The sequence below is a fragment of the Melozone crissalis genome, unplaced genomic scaffold (assembly GCF_028551555.1).
Source record: "Melozone crissalis strain CALT ecotype California unplaced genomic scaffold, PUWL_Pcris_2 ptg000016l_1, whole genome shotgun sequence".
NCBI lineage: Eukaryota > Metazoa > Chordata > Aves > Passeriformes > Passerellidae > Melozone > Melozone crissalis.
The window spans coordinates 5755241-5772007 of NW_026535794.1; the positions used below are offsets into that span (position 1 = coordinate 5755241).

Here is a 16767-nt window from a genome sequence, read left to right on the forward strand (position 1 = left end):
TGATGTCAGAAATTCATTCCCTGCTGCAGTGGAATCTGGTATTTCTTGGAATTTGTAGTGTCAGAAGGACTGAGGACTGATTCTGATCACTTAGATCTTCTGCCTATAACTGAAAGCATAAATCTTTTACAAGCATTTTAGGAAAACTATTTAATTATTTGTAAAAAGAAAAACTTGCTAATGAAAGATTCTCTTCTCATTGGACCTACATGATCTTTAAGGCCCCTCCCAACCCAAACACCCAAATCCTTCTTTGATTATATGAGTCTAAACTTCATGGATGTTTTACATTCTGTGAAAAAATTTTGCCTTTCAAGAATGACTGTCAGGAAAAAAATAAGTTGAAAATCAACTGATTTGCATCATTTCATGCAGGGAGACAAATTAAGAAGAAGAGAACAGTGGAGGAATTCAAACAGCTTCAATCAGAGTTCTGGGACTTCTGAAACGGCAAACGCTTCCACAGTAGCACACCCAAAGAAAGATCAAAAAGAGGTAATTATAAATTTTATAATTTTGTATTAATATGTTGGGGCCTCTCCTCTTCAAGCCTTTTGAGACATAATTTGTATTTCTAACGATGGAGTGGCCTGAAGAAATCAGAATTTTCTCTACAACTGTAGCATAACAGAATATTTTCTAAACATTTCCCTTCCTTCAAGTCCACTGTGGATAACTAAAAGAAACTAAGAAACTTGATAAAATAAAATGATGGAAACAAAAAGCAGGGATTGGCTATTTCTATCCTATTATTTATAATTTATTTTGGTAGTTCAGCAACATAAAGATAATTTATATACTGCAAATTTCTTTTGGGGAGGGAGAGGAGATGATAATTTTAATTTATTTAAGGTTTGTTAACCTTATTAATGAAAAGCAAATAAATTCTTTTCTTAAATCCCTAAATTCTTTAATTTTTAAATTCTTCTCCTTTGCAGAAATATCATTCTGTTCGCAGCTTTTCTGAAGCCAGCACTGTGGATCCAGTTGTTCTTCTGGAGATGTTTTCCCATACTAAAGACTCCCAGCTGCCTAAGGACTGCTGTGTAGAGAGTAGGAATCCCTTTTTTCTTTTTCTTTTATGCCAAATGAACCAGTGTTCAAAAATATCCATTTAAAACATGTCCAGAATAGCAGGAACTGTTTGTCTGCTCATCCCAGGGTGGATATCTGCCTTTGATCACCTGAAATTCTCCTTAGACTCTGTTGACTCTCATGGTTCAATCCTGCTGCCTTTACACATTAATGAAGAGTGTTTCTGCCACAGAGCAGTGAACAGAGTCCAGATGTCATGTCTCTGCAGTGCAATAAAGTGAAATAATTAGTAAAAATAATAATTTACTGACCTGCTAGTAAGGTAGTATCTCTTTTCAAAATAAAAAGAAAGGGAAAACTGCAGAAAATAAACACATTTTTAGATAGAAGTAAAGGCTTCTTTTGTGCCCACAAACCTTTCTGCAGAAAGACACAAAAAGATGTTATTCCATCTTTTATAAGTTATAGTTACCTTTTATAAGTTATAAAAGTCTGTTATTCCATGTCTGTGTTGCTTTATTAAAAGAGATTATTTTGGCATAAAAACCTTTTCTTTAGCTTCAGATAATTTCAATAACAGCATTACCTCATAGATAAAAGAGCACATTCTTCCTACAACATGTAAAAAGCCATTTTTAGATGTTTTATACTTTTTAAATCTGTATCTCAACATTTTCCATTGAACCAATATGCTGTTGTGTCTCTTTTCAGGTTGTGTTGAGTGTTCCCCATGTTGTTCAGTGGATACCACCAAGTTTCCAGGCAGAACTTGGTGGAACTTTAGAAAAACCTGCTACAAAATTGTGAACCACAGCGGGTTTGAATATTTTATGGTTTTTATGATTGTGTTGAGCAGCGCAGCACTGGTAAATTTCGTTTAATTTCTCCAATTTGGAATTAATTGTTGTCAGTAAAGGAATAGTATTGAATTGATTTCTCCTATTTTGGCATTCCTTTCCCCAGGGAGAGACAAGAGTGTAATAAATATAACCTTTAGGAGTTATAATGCTTTCCTCCACTTGGATAAGATATTTAAACAGACAGATTTAAACATATGGAATCATAGTTCTTCATTGAACATAGTTTTTCACACTTTTTGTGTTAATTACAAAGCTAAACCAGAGTCTGATATTACTTGGGAAAGCTTGAAAATAAATAATAGCCCTTCTAAATTTGTAAAGCAGACTAACTACTCAGAAAAAATGTAGATTGAAAGTAATCCAAACATTGTGATCAGAAGCCAAAAGTGAAGGGGACTGTAAATTGGCAGGTGAGGTAATGTTTCATTGCTACTCTGATCATATCCATTTCTACTGAAAAATAAGGGAAGAATTATTTTATTTGAAATTATGTTCAGTGTCTACTGAAACTAACTTTTTAAATAAAATATTATACAACGCAGAAGGAACATAACCAAATAGTCTGAAGGTGATCTATGTGGCAGATGTCAGAATTTCCAATTAAAGTCAGTTCTGTGTACATTACATTGAGGTTGTTCCCTGAACTGTAGATTTGAACTGTCTGCTTTAAAATTCACCTGACAAAACCTCCAGGGGAACTTCCTGGTGTCTTGGTTTGAAAACACAGGTGTTTGGTAAAGAAGGCAGGAGCCTCCCTTGAAATGGAAAATGTAAACCCCCTCCCTCTGAATTATTACAATTTTGAAATTAAGGGGCTCTCAGGCAAAGATGTGGAAATAGAAATAACAGTTCTTTATTAGGGAAATAAAAATAAAAATGCAGTGATACAGAACAACCCTACCAGAGTGAGAAGAGGAGCTGCCCCCCTGTGTGTCAGGGCGGTGTCCCAGCCCCATCCCATGGGGGCTCAGCCCTCCTGCAGTGCCAGCTGTGGCTCTGCTGCAGCAGGGATCCTGCACAAGGGGGGAGTTTTCCTCTGCAGCTCCAGGGCTGCTGCAGATGGGCCTGGGCTCCCTCTGGCCATGCAGGGCAGCAGAAAGCTGCTCCTCTGGCAATGCAGGGGGCAAAGGCTGCTGTGCTGTGCCAGGCTCAGATTGGATTCAGGTAGGAATGCTTGGCTCCTCCCCTGGGCGGAGCATCTCCCCATGGGATGCTGGGATTGGCTCAGCCCTGCAGGGACACTCAGTGGCCATGGACAGCAGAGATCTCCTGGAGGGAGGGTTGGCTGTGGGAGAGAGAAAGAAAAAACTGCCCCATGAACAGAGAGAACTGCCCCACTCTGAAAGATGGCAATAGAATACAAATCCCCTGCCACATCTTTCAACCTAAGACACCTGGAATTCCAGTGAGGATCCTCTGTGTTCATGGGGAACCAAAGTGAAGTAAGGAAGGAACCTGAGTTATTTTTAATGACCTGTTGAACAAAAAATTAGTTGGTACCCAGGTGCAAAATAACAAAACAATAACAATTTCTTGTCATCAAAGATGATTTGCAGTCTTGAGAACTTTCCCATTTCTAAGATACACTTGATCTCTTTCGGAAAGGGACGTGTTAATTTTTTGCTTGTTTATAAAGTTTATTGATATGAAATTTTCTGAATGAGTATGAATGAGCACCCGACCACCACACATGTCCATGGCTTGTAGTGAAAATAAATGAGATGGTGATCATAAGAGAATGCTCAGAAAAGCAGGGGAGATGTGGATGAAAGGAAAATTACAGATATTGCCAAAGGCTTGGTGAGGAAATAAGCAAGGTGTTAAAAGCAATTGGGAATAGATTGGCAACATAAAAAAATCTAAAATAAATTGGCAAGACAGCAAATACATTAAACTTGAGCAAACACTGATGTGAATGACAGCAATCAGTGAAACATTTTCGTAAAACCTCAAGGTCAAGATTTAGGTGAAAAACCTGTAACTTCAGGAATGAGCAGTTCCAGATGAGGTGTTCATCACATTTTTCCATTTCTGTATTACAACTCTGCAGGATGACTCAAGATGACTCATTTGGAAGGTCAGAGTATGACAGACACTGGTTAATTCTTTATTCACTGGTTAATGTAATCAATTCAGGCTTTTTTGTGAAGAGTTTTAGATCAACCCCTTCAAAATTATAAACTACATTGGGAAGTCAAAATTTTTTAGCGACAACTGACTCTTGTTAGACATTTTTTGAAGTGTTGAACATAAAAACTTGAAAGTATGAGATTTTTCAATTAGTGTGAAAATGAGATTGTAGTAATTTAAAAATTTAGCTTTTTATTTTTAAATATAAAAATAAGTGGTGGTTGCCCATAATTTAATATGAAATGGTTATAATAAGCCAAACCATTTATTCTTGTGCAATTCAAAAATAATCTTCCATTCATAAAACTATTGACCTGTTTTAAAACTGAATTTTGAAATTCCAGGCATTTGAAGATGTTCGCCTGCAGGAAAAGAAAAAAGTGAAAATTATCCTAGATTATGCTGATATCATATTTACCTATACCTTTTTTACGGAGATGCTTCTGAAATGGGTGGCTTTTGGTCTGCACAGTTATTTCACAAATTCTTGGTGTTTGCTTGACTTCATCATTGTGTGTGTAAGTATTATACTCAGCTTGTAATACATTTTAATTTATGATATTTTCTATATAGAGAACTACCTGTAAATTGTGATTATTAATTAATACAGGTCTTAAAGACAGTTTCCAAAACATAAAAAACCTTCAATCCAAAAGAGGTTTTAGGAGTTGAAATGGAAATTGTCAGCAATAATCAAGAAGTTGCTGAAGGAAATTTTATTCAGTATCACCATCATTGAGGACCATGATGGTTCTAAAAACCTTTACAATTGTAGAGAGAGACTTCAATATGGGATCAGAACTAAAATTAAAATAAATTTATTAAGACAATAGAAACTATGAAGCTATTGACAGTTTGGGACTAGATGATTTTCAAGGTTCCTTCTAACCCAAACCAAATCTGGGATGTTGGCATTTAGAAAGAGAAAAAAAGAAAGAGTTCCTTCCTTGAAGGAGAAGAAATATAGATGGGAAAGACAGTTGAAAAACATGGTTGGATAAATAATTTACCAGAGAATTAAAGATAGGGAAGTATCTTTTGCTTTGCATAACCCTAAAGACAAATGCTGGAATTGCCAAGAGTAAGGTAAGTGCAGTGTTCAATACATTTGCTCTGAATGTAGAAAATGTTAAATATTATAATCTTACTGTACAAAAATGAAACATTTTTCTTGTCAACATAACAGTGGGACTGTTCTGAAGTTAAATATTTTAGAATAAGAACGTCTAAACTGCTAACTTGTGACATCAGAGTAGCTTTTGATAGACTTAGGATAGTCACCATTGAAAGTTGTGAAGTACTACGACATTTCAACAGTAATATCTAATATTATGACCTTTTGTAAAGAATACTTGAGCAGTTACAGTTTTCTAATGTAAATAGCAGTCCAAAACAGAGGATAAGCATGGAAATATCCAATGGGTGAACATTGAGACAGCAAATTCAAATAAGAAGGAAGAGACAAATCATGAAGAATGAAAAAACCTAATTATTGAAATGATTTTAATGTCTTCATTTCTCTCTTAGAAATAACAGAAATGAACCAGATATATATTTTTAGAAAAAATTTGTTTCCAGATCCCCATCCTCCGTTATAATAATAAATTCCTGTATACACTTTTGAGAATAACTATGTAGAAAATGAAAGTATTTTATCTGAATAAACCTTTCTGGTCTGGTAGTGTATGGCAATATCATAGTTACCAATTTGACTGTTATGCTAGTATTAAACAAAATTATATGAACTGTTTTAAAAAAAGTCAAATTATAATTAATTCCATTTTTTTCATATGTTAGAAAAGAATGAGGTAAAATTATATATTATATTATATTATATTATATTATATTATATTATATTATTTTATGTATATATAAAATTTAAATGTGTATTTTTTTTAAATTTGACTTACTGGTGAAATATACTGTAACTTTCATCTCAGGACTGTCTGGTAAGATAGATAAAATAAAATTTTGTATGCCATTTAATGATGCCAGTTCCAATTCAATGAACACAGCTGTCCTTTGTTTCCTGGGGACAAAATTCTGTTTCTGAAGATTCCTCAACTTGTTCCTCTGGGACCAGCCTGAAATCTCTCAGGACTTTCAGAGCACTGCGGCCTCTACGAGCTTTGTCAAGATTTGAAGGGATAAAGGTAAAGATATAGGGGGAGGTCTGGGTTTTTATATGGATGACAGTTTTCAATAGATATTGAAGAAGTAAAAATCAGTGGCTTTCTGGGAAAATTGATCTGTTGAATTCAATTAATGAATTATTTTCATTAATTTCATTCAGGTTGTTGTGAATGCACTCTTTGGAGCCATCCCCTCCATCTTCAACGTTCTGCTTGTCTGCGTTGTCTTTTGGCTCCTCTTTAACGTTCTAGGAGTCAAATGGCTTGGAAGCAGGTTTTGGAAATGCACACACAAAGTAGAAATTACTGATCACATTTATGGCAAAAATGATTGTCTTGCCTTGAATTGGACATGGACAAATGCTGTTGTAAATTTTGACAATGTTGGCATGGGTTACTTGGCTCTTCTCCAAGTGGTAAGTTCTATAAAAACATTTGCTTTTTTTTTTTTTTTCTCAAGGAATGGTTTGAGCAACCAACCAAGGCACACCATTATGGTTCTGTTTATCTTACTGTAACTGTGGATTTTTTTAGCTCCCATTAATATTTTTCTCATTTATGAGCTGCTCACCTCCTCCTAAAGAACACTTGGTCACATGCAGCCTTATGTTAAAACCAAGAACTCTTTCACAGCTTTTAAATTTTGTTGTAAATTTCACTTCTGTTTAAATTTTGATTATCAAACTAAGCCTGAAATAGTCTGCCTCTTACTGTATTTAAAGTTATTCTTGTTTTCTCTAATTCAGAGTGGATAAGAAAGAAAACTCATGGACCAATTTATTTAGAATTCTGTGTCTTCTTTTGTTGTAAAAAATCGTGAAGTGTTGGGGTGCTAATTCACTGAGCTCCCTAATACCCAACAAAGGAGAGAAAGGCATTGTTTAAAAGTTTCCATTATCCCTGTATCTTTTTCTAGATTGAGTTCTTTGCTCTGGATCCTCCAAAATGTTCTATGCTTGGTAAAAATTGCAGGATGGAACCATCTGTTGTTTTGTTAGAAATTGTTTTTTTCCTTTTAAGTTATATTTGCTAGTTAAGCTGAAACTTTTTACAAAAATTTCAATTTAACAGGAGTTAGCATTAAAGCATTTGACATGAATCATGACTTTTGTTTTCTTTCCAGGATAATTTTTTCTCTCTAATAAACTCCAGTGAATCATACTTCCAAACATATCTTAGAATTGATGCATATTTTTTGCAGCACACTTCTTATTTTTTGCACAACTATTAACACATTTATATTTGCAATAGCTTTTTTTTTCTTAGTTGTAACAAACAATGCATTTTCTTTCAGGCAACTTTTAAAGGTTGGATGGATATTATGTATGCAGCAGTAGATTCACGTGGGGTATGTCACTGAAATGAAATTTTAGGTTTTTCCCTTTCCTTCTTCTCTTTTCTATCCATGCAGTCAATTTTTCAGCTTTGTTTGCAACACCAGATCAAAAATACAAGTGGATGAGTTTATCCAGCTACACAGTGAAATAATAATCCTTGGAGTACCAAGTATCTGAAACTTAGATAGAAGAAACTGATCACAATAGAGTGATACCACACAAAAAGAGGTCAAGATAATATACAATTTTGTACCAATCTGATTTGGAAACAGAATATGGGTGTGCCTCTGAAGCAAATTCTCTTCCTTTTTAAACGTGTGCAGTAGAACTGAAATAGCCTGCAGCTTTATCAGTTATTTGAGGTTTTCTACCCTACATTTGACACCCTCACTATTTCTTCCCCATTTGCATGTACTGTTTCTCACTCTCATACTAGCACAGTGAGTTTTAACTTTTCTATATTTAGTTCACTTTGCCTTTTTTCTTGCTCATTCCATCACAGTACTCTTGACTGTAGTTAAATAGCTGCTAAATAACAATATTGTTCTTTATATGGTTGGTTTAAATTGCTTCTTGCCTGAGATGGCATCCCAAAGGAGGGAATTCACCATTAGCTTTAATCCCATTTTTCTAATCAGGGCATTCAGAGGATCCCTTCTAATTGAAACTGTTTATTTATTACTAAAAAAAAATTGTTAGAGCATGATTTGTCTTTGTTTTTCATTATCACTACAAACAGTAACAAGATAGAGCAAGACAGTTCTACTTGTACATCTAGATAAAGGTTTAAATGTGCAGAAATAATTTATACTTCATGACAATAAAAAAAATCTGCTATAATAAATTGGAAATGCTAAAGCTGAGATTATCTATCTCATTTTTACCAATATTATTTTTCTGGTTTGATTTTTTTTTTAACAGATAGGTCTGCAGCCACAGTTTGAAGCACGCTTACATATGTATGCATTCTTTGTGGTTTTCATTATTTTTGGATCTTTCTTCATGCTGAACCTTTTCATTGGAGTGGTTATCAGCAATTTTAACCAGCAAAGGAAAAAGATAAGTACTACATGGTCTAACCCATGGTCTCCTGTAATCTCAATTTGATTTAGTGAATGCTTGCTTGACTTCTAGAGGTCTAACATTGTGAAATAAGTGTTTGACTAGATAAATTTAAAATAATAACATTTCAAACCAAGTTTTGAAAACAGGAATCCCCTCTTCCTCATGGTTTTTACCTGTGAATTCTATTTTCCTTCCAAGTCCTGGGTTTGTTCTAAGTAGAGGACAAGGAAGGAGTGAGCCAAAAAAGTTACCTAGACTTTGCTACAGGAGAGTGGAATTATTTTCTTCTGCTTTGAGGATTTGCCTTGGTGAACAGAAAACCCCTTTTTGCTGAGAGTGAACACCTCACAAATGTGAGCAGGGTAATCTATCATGGAAGAAGCAGTCGTGAAAGGAGTAACCTCTTTTTTCCTGGTAAAGAACCTTGAAAAGGTCTTGTCGATAGAACTTCTTCTAAAACTAGCTACACTTTAAAAAGTCATTCATCTACAAAATGAGCCTACAGATTAATTTAATGAGGTTTTAAAAAAATTTCTTCATTGGGATCCAAGCCATGACCCCAGGAGGAGGCTGTGTAGAAATTTAAATGCTGCTTAAAGCCCATGAAGCAATGACTGCTTCCACTTTTCTCCTCATAGTTGTTAAATTCCCTGTTCTTGTTATTCAGTGAGAAAAGGAGGGCAAAATCTTAGGATGGAAAATTCAGCAAAGAAAAGCAATAGTCATCTCTGCCTGGAATACTTCACCTTCCTTGTGCCAAGATTGTTTATCAATTGAGTCCTGACTCATTTAAAGGTTTAAAGTGTCCAGAATATCGGGAGAAATTGGATCAGTTAATCCACTTGGAAGTCTTACAATAAATAAGCATCTTGCTCATTGAAAAAAATAACAGAAAAGCAGACCCCAACAGGAGGTTTACAACTTCAAGGTTCCCATTTGGAAGGCAAAATTTCTACTGGAATCATCTATTCTTTCCATAGACTGACTTATACACCAAGTGTCAAAGCATTACTGCCTTTGGTAGAGAAAAATAGAAATAAAATACACAAGAAATTCTTCTGTTCTCTGAGTTTGGACAGAGAAAAGATGTGTAGGGATTGAGGAACAGCAGTCCAACTTCACTGTAAGAATTTCCTTTTATAACAAAGTCCCAGTTACAATAATATCAATAGATAAAAAGGTTAAGTAGTTGATAAGCTTGAGCATTTGTTAGAAGTTTATGTGAATGTAACACTTTTTTTCTTTTCTTAGTACATGCTGTAACAGATATTTTTTATTTTTTATTTTTCTCTTTAATTTCTTTTCTGCTTCTTTGGCTTTTCACTGAGAGTCCATGTAGTGAAGTTAAGCAGAATTTTCACAGGTTTTGCTGGAGTAATTCCAATTGCAGGTGCCCTGCTGAACATTGTTTTGTGTTTGTTGTACAAAGTACTGATTACTCAATGCTTTTATGACGAGTGAGTTCTGATTACTGGGGTCCAAGTGATTGCTCAGCAATACAGGTGATGTGGATGCTAATAAGAAATTCACTGCCAGGAACTTCCCATAGAACTTGGTCCCAAAATTCTTATTCATCATCCTCTATTTACTTGCTAGTCCAGCAATCTACTTCTGCTTCTGCCTTTCCCAAAAATATAAAATATTCTACTTCTTAATGAATCTTATATAATTTTAAAAATAGGAAATAGATTTGCAAAACTTTGAAAAGTCTCTCACACTTGGGGTAACTGGCTTGGGATCACTGCCTGGGCTTGACTTACATGATCAACTCACATCAGATCAAAGATCAAGGGGAAAAGGAGAAATAGTGAAGACACATTTGGTCTCTGTGCTCTCTTAGGTCCCACTCAATACAAGTGTAACTTACTGTCTTTAACATAAATTTGTTGGTATTTATTTGACTTCATCTGAACAACAATGTTTTTTCTCTTTACTTAGGTGGGAAAGATCTATTTTTGACTGAGGAACAGAAAAAGTACTATAGTGCCCTAAAAAAACTTGGATCCAAGAAACCCCAAAAACCCATCCCAAGACCGGCGGTGAGGCCACCTTAAGAAGAATATGACAGAGGATATAAAGAGGATGATATTTAAACTCAGTAGCCAGGAATTGGGAAATAAACCTTGCATTAGAACCCCTTATCTTGTTCAGTCAATATAATGTTTAGATTTTATTGTCTTTTATTTCAAAATTCCATCCAACACAGTAATCTTTGAGGGTATTAATTAAGGAAATTTACAACCTATTTATCACCTACTCAAATGTACAAACTTTTTAAACCAGTTCATATTAAGTATTTGATATTCATAACATGATCTTGGTTATTTAATTTGCATGATGTTGCTTCTGCAACTAGATTGGGTTATTGCAGGTTAGAATGAATAGAGAGCAGCACATCCCCCATGGCTGTTATTTGCTTTTAAATAATCTTATGCTTTATTTCTTACATTTTCTTAAATTGAATTCCGGGCCTGTCTTTGCACAGTAACTACTCAGAGTTTTTCCTGTTTATGACATTTTAATTAGAATTGCTTATCCTAAAATATCTGCTTCAATAAGTATTTCTATTAAAAGAGCAATCATAATGTACTCTGAATGTTTTCCTGCTATATGTATTATTTTCTTAACCAATGTGCTTGCACAATGCCTGAAAATACTGAAAGTATGGTGAGTTTTCTTTGAGGGTCTAAAGAAATCACCAAAAAATGCTTCTAGCAGCTTCTTGTTAATTTATGTCATCTTAAATTCCTTTTCTAAGCACAAATTACTGGTTAATATTTGAATGCAGGCTGGGTCTCAGAAGTGGCATTAAGTAGTTCTCCTTCTCTCCACAGAATGCATTCCTAGGATTGCTGTTTGACATCGTAAATCACAAAGCTTTTGACGTCACCATTGTGATTTTCATCTGTCTAAATATGATTGTTATGATGGCAGAAAACACTGATAGACGCACCAAGGATGTTCTTAATAAAATCAACTATTTTTTTGTGGCTGTATTCACTGCAGAATGTGTCTTAAAAATACTGGCCTTAAGGCACTACTACTTTGGAAGTGGCTGGAACGTGTTTGATTTCAGTGTTGTGATCCTTTCAATAGTAAGTAAGTATCAACCACTAGGTCAGGTAAAGTATCTGACTAATATTAAGCAAATTCTAGTTTGAAGTAACCACCTACATATGTTTGATAAGCAAATTCCAGTTCCATTGTATTATTTCAAACTATCTGCTAAGTGATTCCTTCTAAAAGGATGCATTTTTGTTTTCCCTTATATTTTTGCAGAGTACTAAAAGGTAAATGGAGTTTTTGAATTTTTTTAAGTATGATTTTTATTAAGGCATTAACAGAATATTAGTTTAATTCAGTAACATATTTTTAAAGTTATTGTACTTAAACTGTTGTCTAACGTTTTATGCTTTCAATTTACACGTTGTCACAGGAAAAGAAAATTCAGGTTAAAAATACATTTGCATCAAAAATGAGGCTTAATTTAATTTTCCAGGACTTTCCTTTAAGAAGGCAGAGTCCAGTTGCAGATTTGGAAAGCTCAAGAAAATTCGGTTGCTCAACACCATGCTAAACCTGCGCCACTATTCGTGACTGAAAAAATTATTAGAACTGGCTTGTATTTTTTTGGCTCTTTAAATAAGACCAGATGCTGATCTGGTCTGCATGACACTCTGCAAAGGGTCATATACAGCTCTAGTTTCTTGTACAGTTTATTTTGTCTGTTCTTCCTACTCAAGCTCAGGTCATATCATATAATAAAGGATGGGAAGGAAAAACTGCTCTGAGTTCTCTGCTTCCTGCCTAAGCATGGTAGCCTTTTGCCATCCTGTACAACCTAGAAAAATTATGACTTCTTAACTCTTCTGTTTGTAATCATTTGCATTGCTACTGTGTCATAGAATGAGGTGTTATGGAGGATAAACACTGAGACAATTTTCCTTTATTTTCTTCTTGCTCTTCTCTGATCGCATTTGAGTGCCAAGCATTATCAAAGTCTCACATTTAGGCTTTGGCCTAAAGAAGAAGCAGCACTCAGGCAGTGGCTCAGAGACAATCCCAGAGCTTCTGGCACAAGACCTGAATGGATTTTAAAGGACTTTTTTTAGGTACTTGAGCAATGAATGCATAAATTCACTCCCCAAATTAGAGAAACTGGGAAGAGCACAGCTTCCAAACTATGCAGAAATCTTGATGCCTCTTTTATATTGAAAGCTATTACAATTTTTCTTTTTTTACCTAAGCTTTTATCTGAGCAGTTTCAGAATTGATTATTTTGAGACCAGTGTAATGTGATCAGTGTTACTGCCAACGCCTAAAGCACAGAATATAACAAAACAGCCATGAATTTGACTAACTTGACTTGGCAACATTTTGTTTTCCTTTTCCTTTTAAAGGCCTTGGAGTCTGGGAAGCGTTTCAATCTTTCTTCTCCCCGACGGTTTTGAGAACTCTTCGTTTGGCGCGGGTCGGCCGAGTCCTCAGAATAGTTCGCAAAGCCAGAGGGATTCGAACTCTTCTTTTTGCACTGCTGATGTCCCTTCCTGCCCTGGTCAACATTGGCCTTTTGCTTTTCCTAATCATGTTCATTTATGCCATCGTGGGCATGGCAAACTTTGCCTGTCTCCCCGAGGATGGTGGGATTGATGACATTTTCAACTTCAAAACATTTTGTGGTAGCATTCTCTGCCTCTTCCAAATTACCACATCAGCTGGCTGGGATAATCTTCTGGCCCCTGTGCTAAGGGAATCTGATAAATGTGCTCTCCAATTAGATGTAACAGGGACAAAGAAAAATAATTGTGTAAATAAGGGCTTTGGTATTTTATATTTTGTAAGCTATGTCATTATATCGTTCCTCATTGTTGTAAATATGTACATAGCAGTCATTTTAGAGAACTTCAATGTTGCCACTGAGGAGAGCACAGATCCTCTTTGTGAGGATGACTTTGATATGTTTTATGAGACATGGGCAAAGTTTGACCCTCTGGCGACGCAGTTTATAGATTATTCGGCTCTCTCAGACTTTGCAGATGCTCTGGCAGACCCCCTGCGCATCCCAAAGCCCAACAAAATCCAGCTCATAGCCATGGACATCCCCATAGTTAGTGGAGATAAGATCCACTGCTTGGATATCTTGCTGGCTTTCACTAAAAGGGTCTTGGGAGAAGCTGGAGATATGGAGGGTCTTGAATTAAACATGGAAGAAAAGATTACAGCTGGCAATCCATCTAAAAGTTCTTACAGCCCAATTTCTTCTACCCTTAAAAGAAAACAAGAGGAAGTGTCAGCTCTTGTTATTCAAAAGGCCTTCAGGAGGTATTTGAGACAGCGTTCTCTTGAAAATACATCCTTGTACCATTGTAAACATAACAGTGCTGTCTTTGGACGAGAAATACAGGACAAGCAAAGTCTTCTTGAATCACTTCTTAATGAAAACCATGGGAGGAAGGCAGATAAATTACGTCCTGCTTCTTCCATATCCCTCCCTTTATTTTATGATGGCTTTGCTGAGACAGACAGCAAAAAGCTTGACACATGAGGTCACCCCTGGCTGCAGCATTTCCAGTTAAACCAATGTCACTTATTTTCAGATGGAGACCATGTTTTGATCCTACAAATACTCTAAATTTAGAATAATACTGTCAGCCTTCAAGTATTGTAATTGTTCAGATTTGGAAATCCTCCTCAAAGCACTTAAGATTTGAACAACTATGTCATAAATATTAGAAGGAAATCTCTAACTATGGAATTTTTTTCCTCAGCTAGTGGAGTTGGTGAGTTAATTTTTTCAGCTGTCATTTTTGTATTAGTTCATGCATTTACAGAAGAAGTCTTTAAAAGATCAGTTGTAAGCACTTATTTATAAACACACAAGTATATAGGATAAGGTATATGTCTTTAGGGAGAACCAATTTTTCAAAAAGGCTTTATTGTAGCAAAATAAAGTAATAACTGCACTTCTGTAAAAGAACTCACTCAAGACACTTGAGTATAATCAGCTTCTAATTTTGATGTTTTTGGGACAATCCTTCTCCTAATATCTTTGAATAGATTTGTTTATGTCTAAGAATTTTTGAGGTGCCTTTATACAAACACCTAAAGGGATTTAACAGATCATCGTCAGTTGCCTGTGCCTGAAAGTTGTACATAAGTTGTTCTTTGTATCTTTCAGTGTATGAAAATTATTGTAATCATAATAAGAATCAAAGAATGTTGTGCAGGAGATCTTGTTTCCAGAAAGGAATAATTGTACATAAAATTCCATCATTATACTTTATCCCTAGAAAGCACTACTTACTAAGCTGAAAAGAAGTTCCTGGTGTATCTTGTGAGGTAGCATTTATTAAATTTAGACACAGCATTTATTTCATTGATTCCGAAAAAAATATATGAACAATGTGTAATAATATTTTACTGGGTTTTTTTTTTTTATTTTGCAGTTTGGAATATGACTGGTTTAAATTCTTCAATAAAGACTTCAGATGCTTAACATGTTTTTGTCTATTTTCTAAGAAGTATCTTCAATTTCATTTATTACAAGACAATCAATTATTGAGGGGTCGAACACCAATATAATTTTCCCAAAGTAGCTATCTATTAGCACAAGTAAACTGAAAATATTTTGCTATTCACTGGGAATCAGAAAAGATTTAGCATTTTCAGGCCAAGAATATAAAGAACAATAAGGTAATGAATTTTTACTGTCATTTACCTTGTTAAAGACTTATAAAATAGGACAGATTTAGTCAAAACTAAGCTATTTTCAGGACAAATAAAGGCACAAGCAAGCTAAGAGTTAAAGAGCTCAGATACAGTATAGTCTGAACTAGATTTATTGTGGTCAAGCATTGGAACAGCCTCCCCAGGGAAGTGATGGAGTCCCTGTCCCTGAAGAGTTCAAAAAATGAGTGAATGTGGCACTTGGAGCTGTGGCTTGGTGGGCATGGAGGTGCTCAATCAAAGGGTGTGATGGTATAGGGATAAAATGTTCCTAAAAGCATGGAATATTCAGGGGAGTTAGAAAGGAAGGATAGGCCTGGTAGACCCTGGGAAAATGTTAAGGTAGGCCCTGGGAAAATGTAAGGCTGTACATGTATAATCATTTAATGACTATGATAACTGATATGATTGTTAATGTGATGATTTTTTGGTAATTGGATATAATTATTGTTTAATCCCAACAAGAATCATGAGACATTATGTTGGGGGGGTTTGATGGAAATTACAAAATCCATGCTTGGATGAAATCAATGCATACAATAGAACAATATAAGTTTAACAATTAATATGTAAGTTATATAAAGATAGAATATAAAAACATGTTCATCCTAAACCCATGTCGGAGTCAGATTTGGGTCTGTATCCCTGACACCCAGAGCTCTTCAATAAAAGCACCTGCATATAATCATTCTGTGATCATGTGTTCCTGAATGCTGACAGGTGGACTTGATGATCTTGGGGGGTCTTTCCAGCCCTAATGATTCCATGATTGCTTTCAGAACCAGCTTCTGTTCATAAAAAAAGATCTGCAGATCTCTCAGGAGATGCAGAGATACCAGGTGGGTCTGTCTCCTGTCCAGCCTGGATTTGTTTCATGCACAGTGATGCTGCTCAGGTGAAACTATAAATTTTATTCAGTGTGAGCTGGAATAAGCTCTGGAATGAGCCAACAGCTTTGGTTCAGCTTTCAGGCTCCATTAGATGGCAGCATTTACTGTGGTTTAGGATTTAGCATTTACTGTGGCCAGTCTTCAGTGAAACAGGTGAAATTCACACACTTCAGCATAGAAGTACTAAATTAATTCTAAATTGTTCAGAAGAAAAGTGTCACAAGTCTCTTTTTTTCCTGTCCTGGGCTTTCAGGATAGCCACAGGTCTCTCATTAAGTGCTTATTTGCTAACTGTTCTGGTATCTGATAGACCTTAATTGCTGTGCAAAAAAAATAAAAGTGTTCTCCTGTGCTTGGACTTTCCAGAGGGGTAGTTCAAGCATTTCTCTATAGCACTGTAAAAGGAAATGTTTCTTAGAGAAGAGGTAAGACTGCTTTGTTCTTGCATATTGGAAAAAAGGGAAGATTGGAAAAACCATGTAAGAGAATTTTAAACATAATTCACTCTGATCTTTGCAATTAAAAAATATTTGTTTGAATGCAACACTGGGTTCTCTGTCCATACCTAGAAATACTTCAAAGATGAACACTT

At 35.3% G+C, this 16767-nt stretch overlaps 1 protein-coding gene across 1 annotated transcript in view; it reads left to right on the forward strand.

Moving 5' to 3' along the window:
• The window catches only part of LOC128935163 (sodium channel protein type 5 subunit alpha-like), a 32530-nt gene extending 18426 nt beyond the window's left edge, over positions 1–14104 (forward strand). Inside the window, 11 exon segments of the mRNA XM_054273216.1 lie at positions 939–1053; positions 1747–1901; positions 4370–4563; positions 5247–5266; positions 6081–6178; positions 6319–6573; positions 7452–7505; positions 8416–8557; positions 10498–10598; positions 11394–11658; positions 12960–14104. Of these exon segments, the coding sequence (XP_054129191.1) occupies positions 939–1053; positions 1747–1901; positions 4370–4563; positions 5247–5266; positions 6081–6178; positions 6319–6573; positions 7452–7505; positions 8416–8557; positions 10498–10598; positions 11394–11658; positions 12960–14104 (2544 nt within the window).
• The last annotated feature ends 2663 nt before the right edge of the window (positions 14105–16767 follow it).